Genomic DNA, 13,029 nt, shown 5'->3' on the forward strand with positions numbered 1-13,029 from the left:
TCGGAGTTGGGCCCGATCTAAAGCTTCCTTTTAAAGAAAAGAAAATTAGGATAGCGTATAACTTCAAAGCTTCTATTTTTTTCATCAGACTCATCATATTCATTATGTTAAAGCTTGAGGGCAATCGTCCGAATATTTTAGGTTACGCTGACACAAGCAATGAAGTGATGGTTATTCATACAACATTGGGGTTAGGATAGAGCTGGTTATGAATCTAATAAATTGTCATAAAACACCATGGCAGACTTAGCGAATCCCGACGAAGACGCCGAGATGATTGCGGTTATTGATCAAGCAATATCCAGGTAAAGCACCTAGGTATCGAATAATTATAATTGGCATATTTTACTGTTTTCTTTCATTCCTGTACATGTTTTCCGCTGCTCTTCATATGAGAGTAAGCAGTAGCTTCTGAAACAGATCCAAACGCTTCATCTGAGCTCAGTCGATTATAATAGTCTCTTTTGTTGCAATGACAGCAGCGATAAAATAACATCAGATTTCAACATCATTTCCCATAAATGACAATAAGTATTATAGTGTGGTAGGTCTCGCTACACTCGGCAAGCCGGTTTTCAGAAATATGCACTCTGAGAAGAAAGGAAGTGCTAATCGTTGTTTTTTTTTCCAGGAAGTGACTAGTCGCCCTACACTTTCTACACTGACTGCACTTTACTCGACAGCGTTGCGTTTATTCTGCGCCTTATGCGGCGCCAGCGATGCCCATGGGGAGCACTCGTGAAAAACGGCCCTCAGCGCCGTAAGTGGGAAAGCGCGGCAACTTTGTCTCCCAAACGAACGTGGGGCCCCAGGGGGCACGTTGTTTTTACGTTTTACGAAACTGTTACTTTAGAGAGTTTGGCCTGTTTTTGTTTTTCGTTTCTTTCAACGTGAATATTGAAAACACAGAAGAGGCTACGATCATAGTGGACGAATTTAGTTGTGAAAAACCCCTTATAAGAGCCTTGCGCAGATAATTGCATGAGAGCCACGCACCAGCAGCTGTAAGCGTATATCGTCGATCCTGCTGCGGTACGATTTCAAAAGGATCGACTCACTGCCACAGCCCCTTGATGCAGAATAACTGCCAGCATTACATGCTGTAAATTGATTTCTAGGTTCAGAAAGCCATACCTGACAACGGTGGTTCAGGGTTTCAGCGAAATACAATTTACAAGTGAAAAGAAGCTATAACCGCCGTCGCATTTCAAATAACCGGCCACTTGTTCAATTTCTGCATATTCCAGGCGCAAATAGTGACAGTCGCTTCGTAAGCAGAGTGGCGTTGATTTTGTTGGAGCCACTTATGATGTGCGGCGCCGGAATCGAAGCCGTGGCCCCGTTATGGCAGCCTGCTGCACGCTGTTTGCAGTACGCCTGTCACACAGAGGATCTCCCTGCGAGGTCTCCCAGCGGCCCAGCGACGTGGCCGTTCAGCGACAGAGGAGAGGTCGCCGCTATGCTCTGGCGTCGCCGACAGCCTCACCGCCACCACGGCCTTTTCCGGTTCACTTCGAATGTGTAGCCAACGGCGGGCTCCCAAGCAGCAATGTTTTGTTACCGTTGTTGCTGCTTCACCCTCTCCTCGCAATAATTTCACACGAAAGAAGAAAACATGCCAGTATTTGCAGTGCTGCCAGCTGCGATGCGAGCACGGCCAAGCCGGTTAGCTGAGCACCTTCAGTAGCCGTGCACTGCAGCTGAACTGAACTCTCGTTGGGCTGTAAACATTCGACCGTGGACGCGGTTTTCATATAAAATAAACATAATGCGAAACTTTACTCTAGCGGACATCATTATGCCTGGAATAGAAGCTGCATAACCAATGTTCGTGTCACCGGTCACGGCGATGCGCCGGTGCAGCGTCGATGGGATATTCATGCGTTGGGCGCACTGTGTCCGCTGTGAGGTTGCATGACTAGCATTCTCATTTTCTTCCTTTTCATTTTGTCACCAGGCACTGTAAAAGACACCACGCACCGCTATAAACCGAGTGGCTATTTATACGCCACCTGGCACTAACATTACTCTTAGCACCCACGAAACAATGCCAGTTCTACATATTTTTGTACTAAAAACACGTATATATTTTTTCAGTATAGAAGCATTGTCATTTTCGCTTTCAATAAAATCAAACGCGCACGGATATTTTGCCGGAGAAGCTGTTGAAGAAATAGTTAAAACTGTGTGCGACCGAGCGTGCCAGACTCCAACGTCGGGGCCTCTCTACTAGTATTTCTAACAAAAAATAATAGAATGAGAGGGAAATATTACGGCTTTCTAGTTGTGACAATTAACCACGCAGGAATAACGACGGCTTCCGAGCTTTCTTTTTTCTCCCTTTCTTTCACACGTTTTGAGCGTCCCCCACCGTACCGCCGCTGTCTGTTCACTTCCGTTTGCATGACTAAACCATGCGCGCCACATGCGCAAGCGGGCGCTGTGTGTAAGCTCGAAACTACAGCGCTGGTTCCCCATAGTGTACGTACTCTGTTGCGCTCATGGGCAAAAAAAGATCAAATTATGGGGTTTTACGTGCTAAAACCACTTTCTGATTATGAGGCATGCCGTAGTGGGGGACTCCGGCGATTTCGACGACCTGGGGTTCTTTAACGTGCCCATAAATCTAAGTACACAGGTGTTTCCGCATTTCGCCCCCATCGAAATGCGGCCCCCGTGGCTTGAATTCGATCCCGCGACGACGCGCTTAGCAGGCCAACACCATAGCCACTAAGCAACCCCGGCGGGTGCTCATGGGCAGAAATACTCTCAGTGGCGTTAGATATGTATACTGGAAAGAAACGTCTGTACATAAAACCGATGCTTACATCTACAACACAGTCCTACAAGTATATATAAAGTACGAAACTCCCTAGACTGTATTTTTGGTTTTAGGGAACATTTTCGATTTGTTTATTTACGTTGTCAGGTGAGTAGCGACCGACATTTACATGTGACAGCTCATATTCTTGAAAATGCCTTAGCATCAGCGAAAACATAACCTAATACCCCATGCCTGTATAGCAGGTGACGCTGCAAGCATTTTATTGCGCGCCTCTCTTTCCTAGTGAACAAAATCAAGTAGGTATGTGTCCCTTATTTAGCACAACAAATTTGTTGTTGCTGGATCCACTGTCACGTGGTAATAATAAGACCAGGATGCGACCAAAGCATGACCTTTCAGGCGCAACGTTTGCCGGTGGCTCGAAAATACACAAGGTCGTCTGCCCTTTGAAGAAAACAAATTATTTACATTCCGTACTATATTATGAGAACATTTCTTTTGCCTTATGGGAAAATTGTTCCCTTTAAGAGGTCTAACTACAGATTAATAGCAAAATTAATCTGTAGTGCTTCATTGGGACCCGTAACCGTTAGAGCGAATAATTATAAAACGTGTTTCCCCAAAGGGTGCATGATTCTATAGTTATATCTACTTCTGGGGACATCTGGCACCAATTTCACTAAGATTCTTGTTCGTAAGTGCCGTTTTATGATTGGTCGGCCGCCTTCGCTAATGTGCCGAAGATCCAGATCAGCTGGCATCAGCTTTTAGGAAGACATACGCTGCAAGTCTTTTGTGTGAATACGGGCACACTTCACTTCCGTCACCACGTACGTTTTCTGTCGGAATTCTTGTCAATGAGTAACATAATGTATAGAAAGACAGAGCTGCGTGGACAGGACACCAGAGAAGGGGCGAAATTGAAAGCGCTTGTATGATTAGAGTTGCAATCGGTCCACATTCGAGAGTGAAACAGATAAAGGTTTCTGTTCAGCCAGTGGGGAGGCAATCGTGACTAATTTTTTTTCTTCGTCCAGTGGTAGAAAAGGCAGATCAGTAGGCGGACTGTAGACATCAGTAGGCGGACAGATTAGCGCAGTCTGTTCAAAGTTGGCTTCTGGCTGTTATGCCTTATTACAGGCCCGTGATTATTTTAACACACATACACTGCGTACCCTTTATTTTACCCTTATTAACAGTCATCTAACATACTGTGTAGAATCATGGGGTTTAACATACAACACTTACCTTGATCCTATCCGGCGATTACAAAAACGGGCTGTCCGAATTATAACACAAAGCAAGTATACTGAACCAAGTAAACCAATTTTCCAGTTATTAAATATCCTTCCTTTCGATCTTTTGCGGTCTTTAAAGATAGCGCTGTGTGTAAACAACATAGTAAAATATAACCAACCTTTCAATGCCTCCCTGTTTCGCTCTCCTTCTCGACTCACGAGAAACCTCACACATAGTAACTTTAATCTGCCACCGAATAATAACATCTACAGTGAAAGATTGGTGCAGTTTTCAGGAGCCAAGGTTTGGAATGCTTTACCCCCAGAAATAAAACAGTCCCACGAAACTAATAAAGCATTAAGAACATACTTTTTGAGCCTTATTTGATCTATGTGACAGTCGTTCGCGGTTTGCGTTTGTTGTACAGTGTTGTTCATTACAGATCTTTATTCATTCTCCTGTAAAATGCATATTGTATTATTTTCTCCTCATTGTATAGTGTACTCTGGTCTTTCGCCGTGACTTTGGGCTTTCTATTTTACACAAGTGTTGTGTCATTGCCATCGTGCATTTTTGTATCTGAACCCCACACTAGCCTCTGGCTATGGGTTCAGTCAGTGTCTGATAATTTGTATGGCAAGAATAGAAATAAAACAACAACAACAACAACAACATGTGAGAGAATGGAGCGAGAGAAATCCATCCGCCCGTCGGCCGCATCCCTCTTTCTATACATACAGGGCTGCACTATACAAGGACGATGAAGAACGGAACACGCACCACAATGCACAATGACTGACTAGTCCTTTGTAGACATGGTTGGTTCTTAGTCGTCAGCCTTTTAGAGTGTAGCCATGTCTACAGTGTAAGAATAAAACAACAAGCCCCAAATCAAACTTTTAGTCCCCCTTTTAGTCTGGCGATCTGCCATGCTCTGGTGAATCCTCATCGTTTTTAGAGTGTCCTTGTGAATGAATTGCACAACTGTACTTTCAAATTCTTGCTGGCTGCGTAAACCAGAAAGTGACGAACCAAAAAGAAACAAAAGCGTCACTTACTATATTTCTGGTGGTCGCCGTCTGCGCCCTGGAAAACATCAGAAAAAAGATATAGTCAAGTACCCAGGTCTCACATATGCAAGACCACTTGCTCAAGTACTTAAAGCACCCTATAATAGCGCGCAAAATATTTGCTGCAATTACGCAATGAGCAGCTATGAATGAAAGAAACATGTGGATACCTTTTTTCTTCTACTTTTTTTAATGTAATAGCCAGCAGATTCCTTTAACTGGTGGAAATGAAACCTCGTGAAGTTCAGGCAAGGATTATGTGTACGTGCGGAGGTGGTTTTGTTGTCAAGACTTACATCTAGAAGTGCCTAGACGCGTTTAAAAATGGTCGTACATAGTCATCTTCTTTGACGTTCGGCGCTTCCAACCCCCTAAGTACTTGTGAGAAAGAGGCACGCTGGCCCAATCATTAATCATAGCAAACACACTACTTTTGTAGACTGTGACGCAAACTTTTACGTAAGTATGTCTTCGACGCGTTTCGTTTCCCCGTAATCAGTAATTACAAGAAATGCTCACTGTTGGTGCACTAACGTGCAGCTGGCGATCTGGGCGCACACGTCTAAGCATATTTAGTGTGGCGAACGTACGGACTTGAAACAACACTACATATGCAATATCCAAGATCTTTCAACATCCTTTACACCTGCTCTAAGTGTTCTAGCTGTTTCTATTATTACTGAAATAAAAGACAAAGCAGGAGTCCTTGTCGCTGTATGATAATAACGGCTTTTCTTTTTCATTGTGATCCCTGTGCGTATGAAGCGCTGACAAACGTTTTTTCAGGAAACAAGTGAAACGGTCACAAGTGAAGCAGTGTGCAGCTGGCTGAAAGCACAGCCACGAACATTCCTCTAGAGTGACAGATATTATGGATTCCTTAGCCTCGTTCAGATGACATTTGAAGGCTTCCCGTAGTCGACGCCGCGCCATGCGCACACCCTCTCTCTAGAACACCAAATACTCAAAACAGAAAGTGAGGCAGAAAATTCACTGCGCACTGTGTCTTGATCGCTGATGATGACTCCAATAAAACCGAAGTATAAAAGCGAAAACAAAGAAGCGCGTGCGTGCGTGTGCGAGGGTGGAGGTGAGACGTCCGGGAAAAATATATTGTTTGTAATTTGATCCTTGAATATATCCTTGACTATATGGCTTGATGCATCAAAGTTACCGTTCGGTGTCCAATTTGCCCATGAAAGGACACGCATACACGTGCACATAAAAGGTCAGATGACAACGACATACGGGTGTGCGCGATCCGCCACTGCTTGTGTTTCATTTGGAGGGTAGTCATTTTAGAGGCACTTTTTCCGTATGACACGAAGGCCTGTTCTATAGCTGTATGAAACCACCCCTGATTTCTGATATATGGAGCATTTTCCTTCGCTAACGGTCCTTTTATAACAAAACAGTGCTCTAAAATTTGAGATTTCCGAGTGACTACCATTGTTTCAAGTTAGTCTGCTCTTGATGAAATAAGTTCCGGCTGCAAAACAAAGAGTAGCGATGCGTGCACGAATTATTGCGATGAGTAATTATTAGTCCGTTACTCGTGTTGTTTGATATTCTGGAAATGAATGGCTTCTTTCGCACAAATCACACCCGTCTCTCCCTCACTGCAGTCGGAGGCACTGCTTGCTTATGTCCACTCTCTCGAGTGAGGTCGAAAAAATCCGACATGCTTTCTTCGGAAAACGAGCGATACCTTCTGAGCGCACCAGGAATAGCGCGGTTGTCCTGCTATGCACGAAGTCGTGAGATCGAATCCCGGCCACGGCGGCCGCATTTCGATGGTGGCGGAATGCGAAAACACCCTTGTACTTGGATTCAGGTGCGCGTTAAAGAACTCCAGGGGACCCAAATTTCCGGAGTCTCCCACTACGACGTGCCTCAGAATCAGATCGTGGTTTTGGCACGTAAAACCCCATAATTTATTTATTTTTTAGGACTAGCGCGCCAAAGCGATAAGTTTGTCACACACTTTGTTGCACATTTGGGGCCGTATAACGTAAAACTGTTTCAATATGTTTTTATTCCAATCTCCTGACGTCAAATATGCGTACCCGCCGACGCAAGCATCGTGCAGTCACCCGCAGGGTTCTCTTATCAAACCAATCAAATGCTCCCCTCATTCATACGAGTCAGGTTTGAAAAACGAATAACATTGCCTGCACTGAGCGGCTTGTCTTATCTAATTGTCTCACAAGAGGCGAGGAGCATGCTCAAGTGGAGAGGGATTCGATGGGGCCGAGCCACTGCACTGAATATCGATAACCGGATGAAGAGGGTGGTGGCGGCGTCTGCGATGGGACTGCTTTCTTTTACTTAGCTTTCGGTGGCTCGTTGACAATCGCGGCGGCATGCAACGTAAGCTTAAGAATGACCCTAAAACGGATCCTCAGCAAAGAAGAGTTGGCAGAAGGAGGTCGCAAATGTGCCGAAAATTCTTGAAAACGTTACACGGCCACGCAAAAAGTTTTATTACACGCAAATAAGCACATGCTCGCCGGCAGGGGCGAGTATCCAGTGCCGGAGCGATCGGCGGCAGCCATTATTTATTCCTTTCGGAACGGGGCAGCCTGCGGCTATTCAGAAGAAAATTCAGTTTTGTTCGGCATATTATTGCATCTTTAACACGTACGTGTCACTTTGACGCGGTAAGCTTTTGCGGTATTGTGACGTCGCGTGAGAGGCAGGTGAAGTGTGTGCAGCCCGAAAACTTTTGACCAATAACCTAGTACCAGTAAGAACTTCAGGATCAAAATTGACGGCCATGTAAATACTTCGAAAAATGACTGACTTGCCTCCGCTTACACTTCCCCTGGCGCTAAAGAACTGAGAATTTTAAACATCAATGGCCACAGTGCCGCTAATAAATCGGAAAGCCTTGGGACAACTGTCATGGGTTACAATCCCCATGTGGTTGTTATAACAGAAACATGGTTGTATGACAATATTTAAGATGCTGTTGTGTTTCCTCCATCTTATCGAGCATATCGCCGTGAAAGGTGTACTAGAGGGGGCGGGGTGGCGGTTTTGGTAAAAGAAACGATATCCGCTACTCTGTTATGTCGGGCCGGTAACTTGGAATCTGTTACAATAAAGCTTACTTGCTGGGATAAATCTTTCTTGCTATTTGCAGTTTATCGAGCACCTGACTCGCCGCCAGAATTTTTTCGTGATCTTTTTGAACACATGGTTTCATTCACAAGCGATAAAACAGTACTTATAGGCGACTTTAACCTACCAGATATTGATTGCGAGAACGGGTTTCTCTGCACCGGGATAAATTCACACTTAGGTTACTTGCATGACATCATTCTGTCTCACAGTCTACAACAGGTTGTGAGACAGTCAACGCACACCTATGGTACATCAGCAACCATACTTGACCTCGTTTTTGTAAGTCGTTCATTAGAAAACTATATTGTTTCAGTTGAGCCTGGAATTTCTGATCATAGTCTGGTATATTTTTGTTGTTCTTTGTATGTGCTTCACACCAAAAAAATTAAAACAACCACTGTTAAAGATTTTTCTCGTGCCAGAGACGAAGGTGTCTTGGATTATCTTGAACAATGCCTTGATAACTTTCACAGTAACAATGCTACTGTGCTTTGGCATAAATTTAAAGAAATTCTCACTCACTGCCTTAGCAACTTTATTCTAATAAAACTAAAAAAACTTCCAAGTCTACTCCCTGGATAACGAGAAGCATCTTGCACCTTAATAGAAAAGTTAAGCGCCTGAGACGACGATGTGCCTCACGTGTTTCAATTCACGAAATCCAAAATAAACTCAACCAAGAAGTACGGCAAGCTAAGCGCTGGTATTTTCACCATACATTGACAAATTTTATTCAAACGGCACCCCAAAAATTTTGGGCTTTTCTAAGCGCAAAAACCAAATCAATTGACCAAATTGTTCACGAGGGCCATGTCATTGTCGAAAAACAACCTATCGCTGAGCACTTCAATAATTATTTTCAGATTGCTTTTTTCAAATTTCGATGATGGTATAAACCTTAACCGCATGTCATGTAACTCGACCTCTGATATTGTTTCGCAACCGGGTGTAGTGTCGATGTTGCTGAACCTCAAAGCTAAATCATTTCCAGGACCACACAACATACCGAACGCTTTTCTGCGCAGATACGCTGAAGCGTTCGCCCCTTTTCTTGTTGTTATCTTCCGTTCCTCGTTATCTATGGCTAATCTTCCTACAGACTGGCTAACTGCACGTGTCGTTCCCCTACCGAAAAAAGGCGACAAAACCCTAGTAACTAGTTATCGTCCGATATCATTAACTTCATCATGTTGCAAGTTAATCGAATATATTATAGCCAATAAAATAATAAAATTCCTAAGTGACAACAACTTACTGTCCCTTCATCAGCATGGTTTCCGCAAGGTTTTCTCTACTGTAACACAATTAACCACAATTATTCACAACTTTGCAAGTGCTCTTGACAAGCCAAGCCAAATTGACGTAATATTTTTAGACTTTAAGAAAGCGTTTGACCTTGCTCCTCACAATAAACTTATAGAAAAACTACAGTCGATAGACCTTCCAGCCTATATTATTAGCTGGGTGGCGGCTTATCGTTCTAATCACAAGCCCAGTTTGTTTCAATTGATAATTACTCTTCTAACGAACTTTCAGTAACCTCTGGAGTACCTCAAGGTAGCGTGCTAGGACCCTTACTATGTCTAATATACATAAACGACATCACTAACGAAATTTCTCATCCTGTTCAAGTTAGACTATTTGCTGATGATTGTGTGTTGTTTAACGAGGTTACTTGCCACGAAGATCAATTAATGCTTAACTGACCTTCAAAACATTCTTTCCTGGTGCAGTCGGTGGGGCATGGAATTGAACAGAGAAAAGACTGTTTAAATGTCCGTAACAAAAAAAAATGAAATGTCGTTTGTCTATAACCTCGACTCTGAACCGCTGACCAAAATCAGCCAGTATAAATATCTTGGAATCACAATAACTAGTGACCTCAGCTGGAATAGCCACATTTCTAACGTATATGTAACTCGTCTTTCAGGAAGCTTTGTCTCCTCAGGCACAAACTAAAGCACGCTCCCTCTGGTACTAGATTACTGGCTTACCCTTCACTCATCCGACCGAAACTAGAATATGCATGCATTGTGTGGGATCCCTATAAGAAAATTAACATTAACGCTTTAGAGATGGTCCAACGTAAAGCTGTCAGGTTTATTTTTTTCTAAATATCGACTGAGTGACTCTCCTACTAGCCTAATGAATCAACATAATATTCAAACGCTACAACTACGCAGGAAAATACAACGACTGAAGTTTCTTTTCTTGCTTAAAAACAACTATTTGTCTCTCGACCCACAGGCTTATGTTAAACCACTTACAGCGCGCCGAACACGGCATCGTCACGCTGATTCTTTAACACCTTCTAACACCCGAACTAACCTCTTTAAGTTTTCCTTCTTCCCACGCACTATAACAGGTTGGAACAGCCTGCCATTATCACAATTGATAAACACCGATTCTATTGAACGCATTTGTCTTTAATACTATGGGTATTGCCATGTCGGCAAGCCTTGTTACTGCTTCCTTCTTCATTTTTTTTACACGTGAATTTTGTTTGATACTTTCCTGATCTGCCTTGTTCTATTATTTTCAGTATTTTGCAATGGTCGGTCGCTCAACTCCTGATGTTTTTTGTTTTTTTTTCTTCCTCTCTCGATAGTGGTTGCAAGTGCTCATAGATGCGTGTGATACTGTTCTAATGTCTGTCGGGTTGTCTTCCTTCAGTGTACCTTCTCTTAATCTTATTAGTCGTCGCTTTCATTTTAGTTTTCTTCTGATATTTACATATGTTGCATTGCTTTTGTATTTCTTTTTCATGTGTGCGTGTGTATATATACGTACATATGTAAATACATATATTTTCTGCCCCTCCTGCTTGGGCCCTCATTTGGGCCTGCAGTATCGTATAAATAAATAAATAAATAAATAAATAAATAAATAAATAAAATAATGGCAAGAAGGCGTCGAATCAGAAATGACTATTTTTGTTTTTTTCAGTCAAATTATGCATAACCAGTGTGTACACGTCATATCAGATGAGGAGCTATCGCGGTTTTCGTGACGTCGCGTGACGGACAGGTGAAGTGGTGGTGGTCCAAAAAAGTTTTTGACCAATCGCAATGGGCTGGTTGCAGAATTGAAATAGAAAAGTTTGGAATAGTTTTAAGTTATAGCGCCCTTGGTTTTTAGAGGGGTTAGACTACGCGATTAGACTAGTTTTCTTTAGTTTTTTTAGCACTTTAAGGTTCTTTTTTTTTTGTTAGGTAGCGCTTGGTAAATGATGTTTATTCCACGACTAGTTATTATTATACAAAGGTGTTAGTACAACGTAATGGGTGAGAAGGGGAGCCCTGCGTGTGTATTTTACGGAGTGCAAGCGTCCCTACCCGTTAGAAGAAACGCGGCTTGAGTAGATAGGCGAGGTAGATTGGGCGGATTTCGTCTGTAGGATGCGTGTACTAGGGTCGCAACGAGACCGTCTCGAGGATTAGGATGAGCTTATGAAGCAGGTCGGGAAGCTAGAAAACGAATTCAAGTACGAGCAGAAGCAGCGAAAGGTAGTAGAAGAAATGGTAGCAATGGTAAAAAGAAGTTGTGGGCCGCCATTCCGCCAAGCAATGGTGGACGCTTCGATGCGGGCACCGCGAAGAAGGCTGGCTCCAAAGCGGAAAAAGGGCAGAACGCCAAAATAACCACGCCAGAAAGCAGTGACGGGCACGTTAGTGATGTTCACGAAAGGACGGACTACCATTGGAGGGGTGGGAAATGAAGTCGGTAACAGAGGGAGGGTGATGATAGCATAGAAGGGAGGTCATCAGCAGCTTCGGGTACAGCTTCCAAAAGCGAGGACGAGAATGGGTACGGAGTTGTCTTTGGTGTAGATTCGAACAAGCCCAGGTAGAATCGGTCATAAGAGAGTGTAGGCGCAGACGAGCGAGTGCAGATTAGCGCGCTTGCGAAAAACCGATAAGGTCAGTGATAGCGAAGTCCTAGGAACACTTGGGGGAAACAATGAAGGAACAGAGTATAGTGGTGCCCCTAATGATGAAAGTAATTTACGTACTTTAGGGGGGGGGGGGTGCAGGCATCGTGAAGCAAGTAGCTGAATGGCTTATCGAACTCAGGAGCGTTTCCGACAAAGTGCAGATCGAAATGCGCATGGCACCAGAGGCTTAAAGGTAGGGGTGTGAAATGGAAAGTCGGTACTTGGAGTAAGCAGGGAGATTTGGACGCTAGCTCAAGTAATCAATTTTACTGTCAGTGGCATCAATTAGGAAGTGCACCGAGCAGATCACGACGATGCTTTTGTGCGTGACGGGATACATTTTAGCAAGCGTGTAACTTCACCGATTGGACGTTGATTCATGTAATGGGCAGTAGCTTTTTTAGGCGACCCCGATCGAATAGGAAGGTAAACTGAGTATTGAATGTTGTGACACACAGCCACGAAGCACGATTAAAATGCTAGGAGTAAGTAAAAAAATGACGCAGAAAGAATAAGTGTCGAGACTGTACCATCTGTCACATAAACATGCAGGGTGCTCGATGGCAGGATGAGTGGCTGAAAATTCAAACGCAGCTGAATGATGATGCTATAACATGTACATCTTGACAGAAACTAATCTACAAGGTTTTTAACAGCCACCTGTTATTAAAGATTTTGTACATCAAGGGTGCAACAGAACCATTGGGTGAAGCAAAGTAGGAGGTCCACCCTGTTCAGTCGCCCCGTTTCGAAGGGGTTGAAACACATCATAATGATCATCATCATCATCATCATACTTTATTTAACATATTGAAACTACTCTATGTGTAGCGGCTCGTAGTAATCCTGAATTGTCTAACATCCCTTATACTTCA

General features: G+C 43.4%; 1 protein-coding gene across 1 annotated transcript in view; it reads right to left on the minus strand.

Annotated features, from left to right (window-relative positions):
• The window catches only part of LOC142590426 (hemicentin-1-like), a 158,799-nt gene that overhangs the window by 2,245 nt on the left and 143,525 nt on the right, over positions 1 to 13,029 (minus strand). Inside the window, exon 8 of the mRNA XM_075702554.1 lies at positions 5,083 to 5,110. Coding sequence (XP_075558669.1) covers positions 5,083 to 5,110 — 28 coding nt within the window. The remainder of the gene's footprint in view (positions 1 to 5,082; positions 5,111 to 13,029) is intronic.

This window comes from Dermacentor variabilis, chromosome 1 (assembly GCF_050947875.1).
Source record: "Dermacentor variabilis isolate Ectoservices chromosome 1, ASM5094787v1, whole genome shotgun sequence".
Lineage (NCBI taxonomy): Eukaryota > Metazoa > Arthropoda > Arachnida > Ixodida > Ixodidae > Dermacentor > Dermacentor variabilis.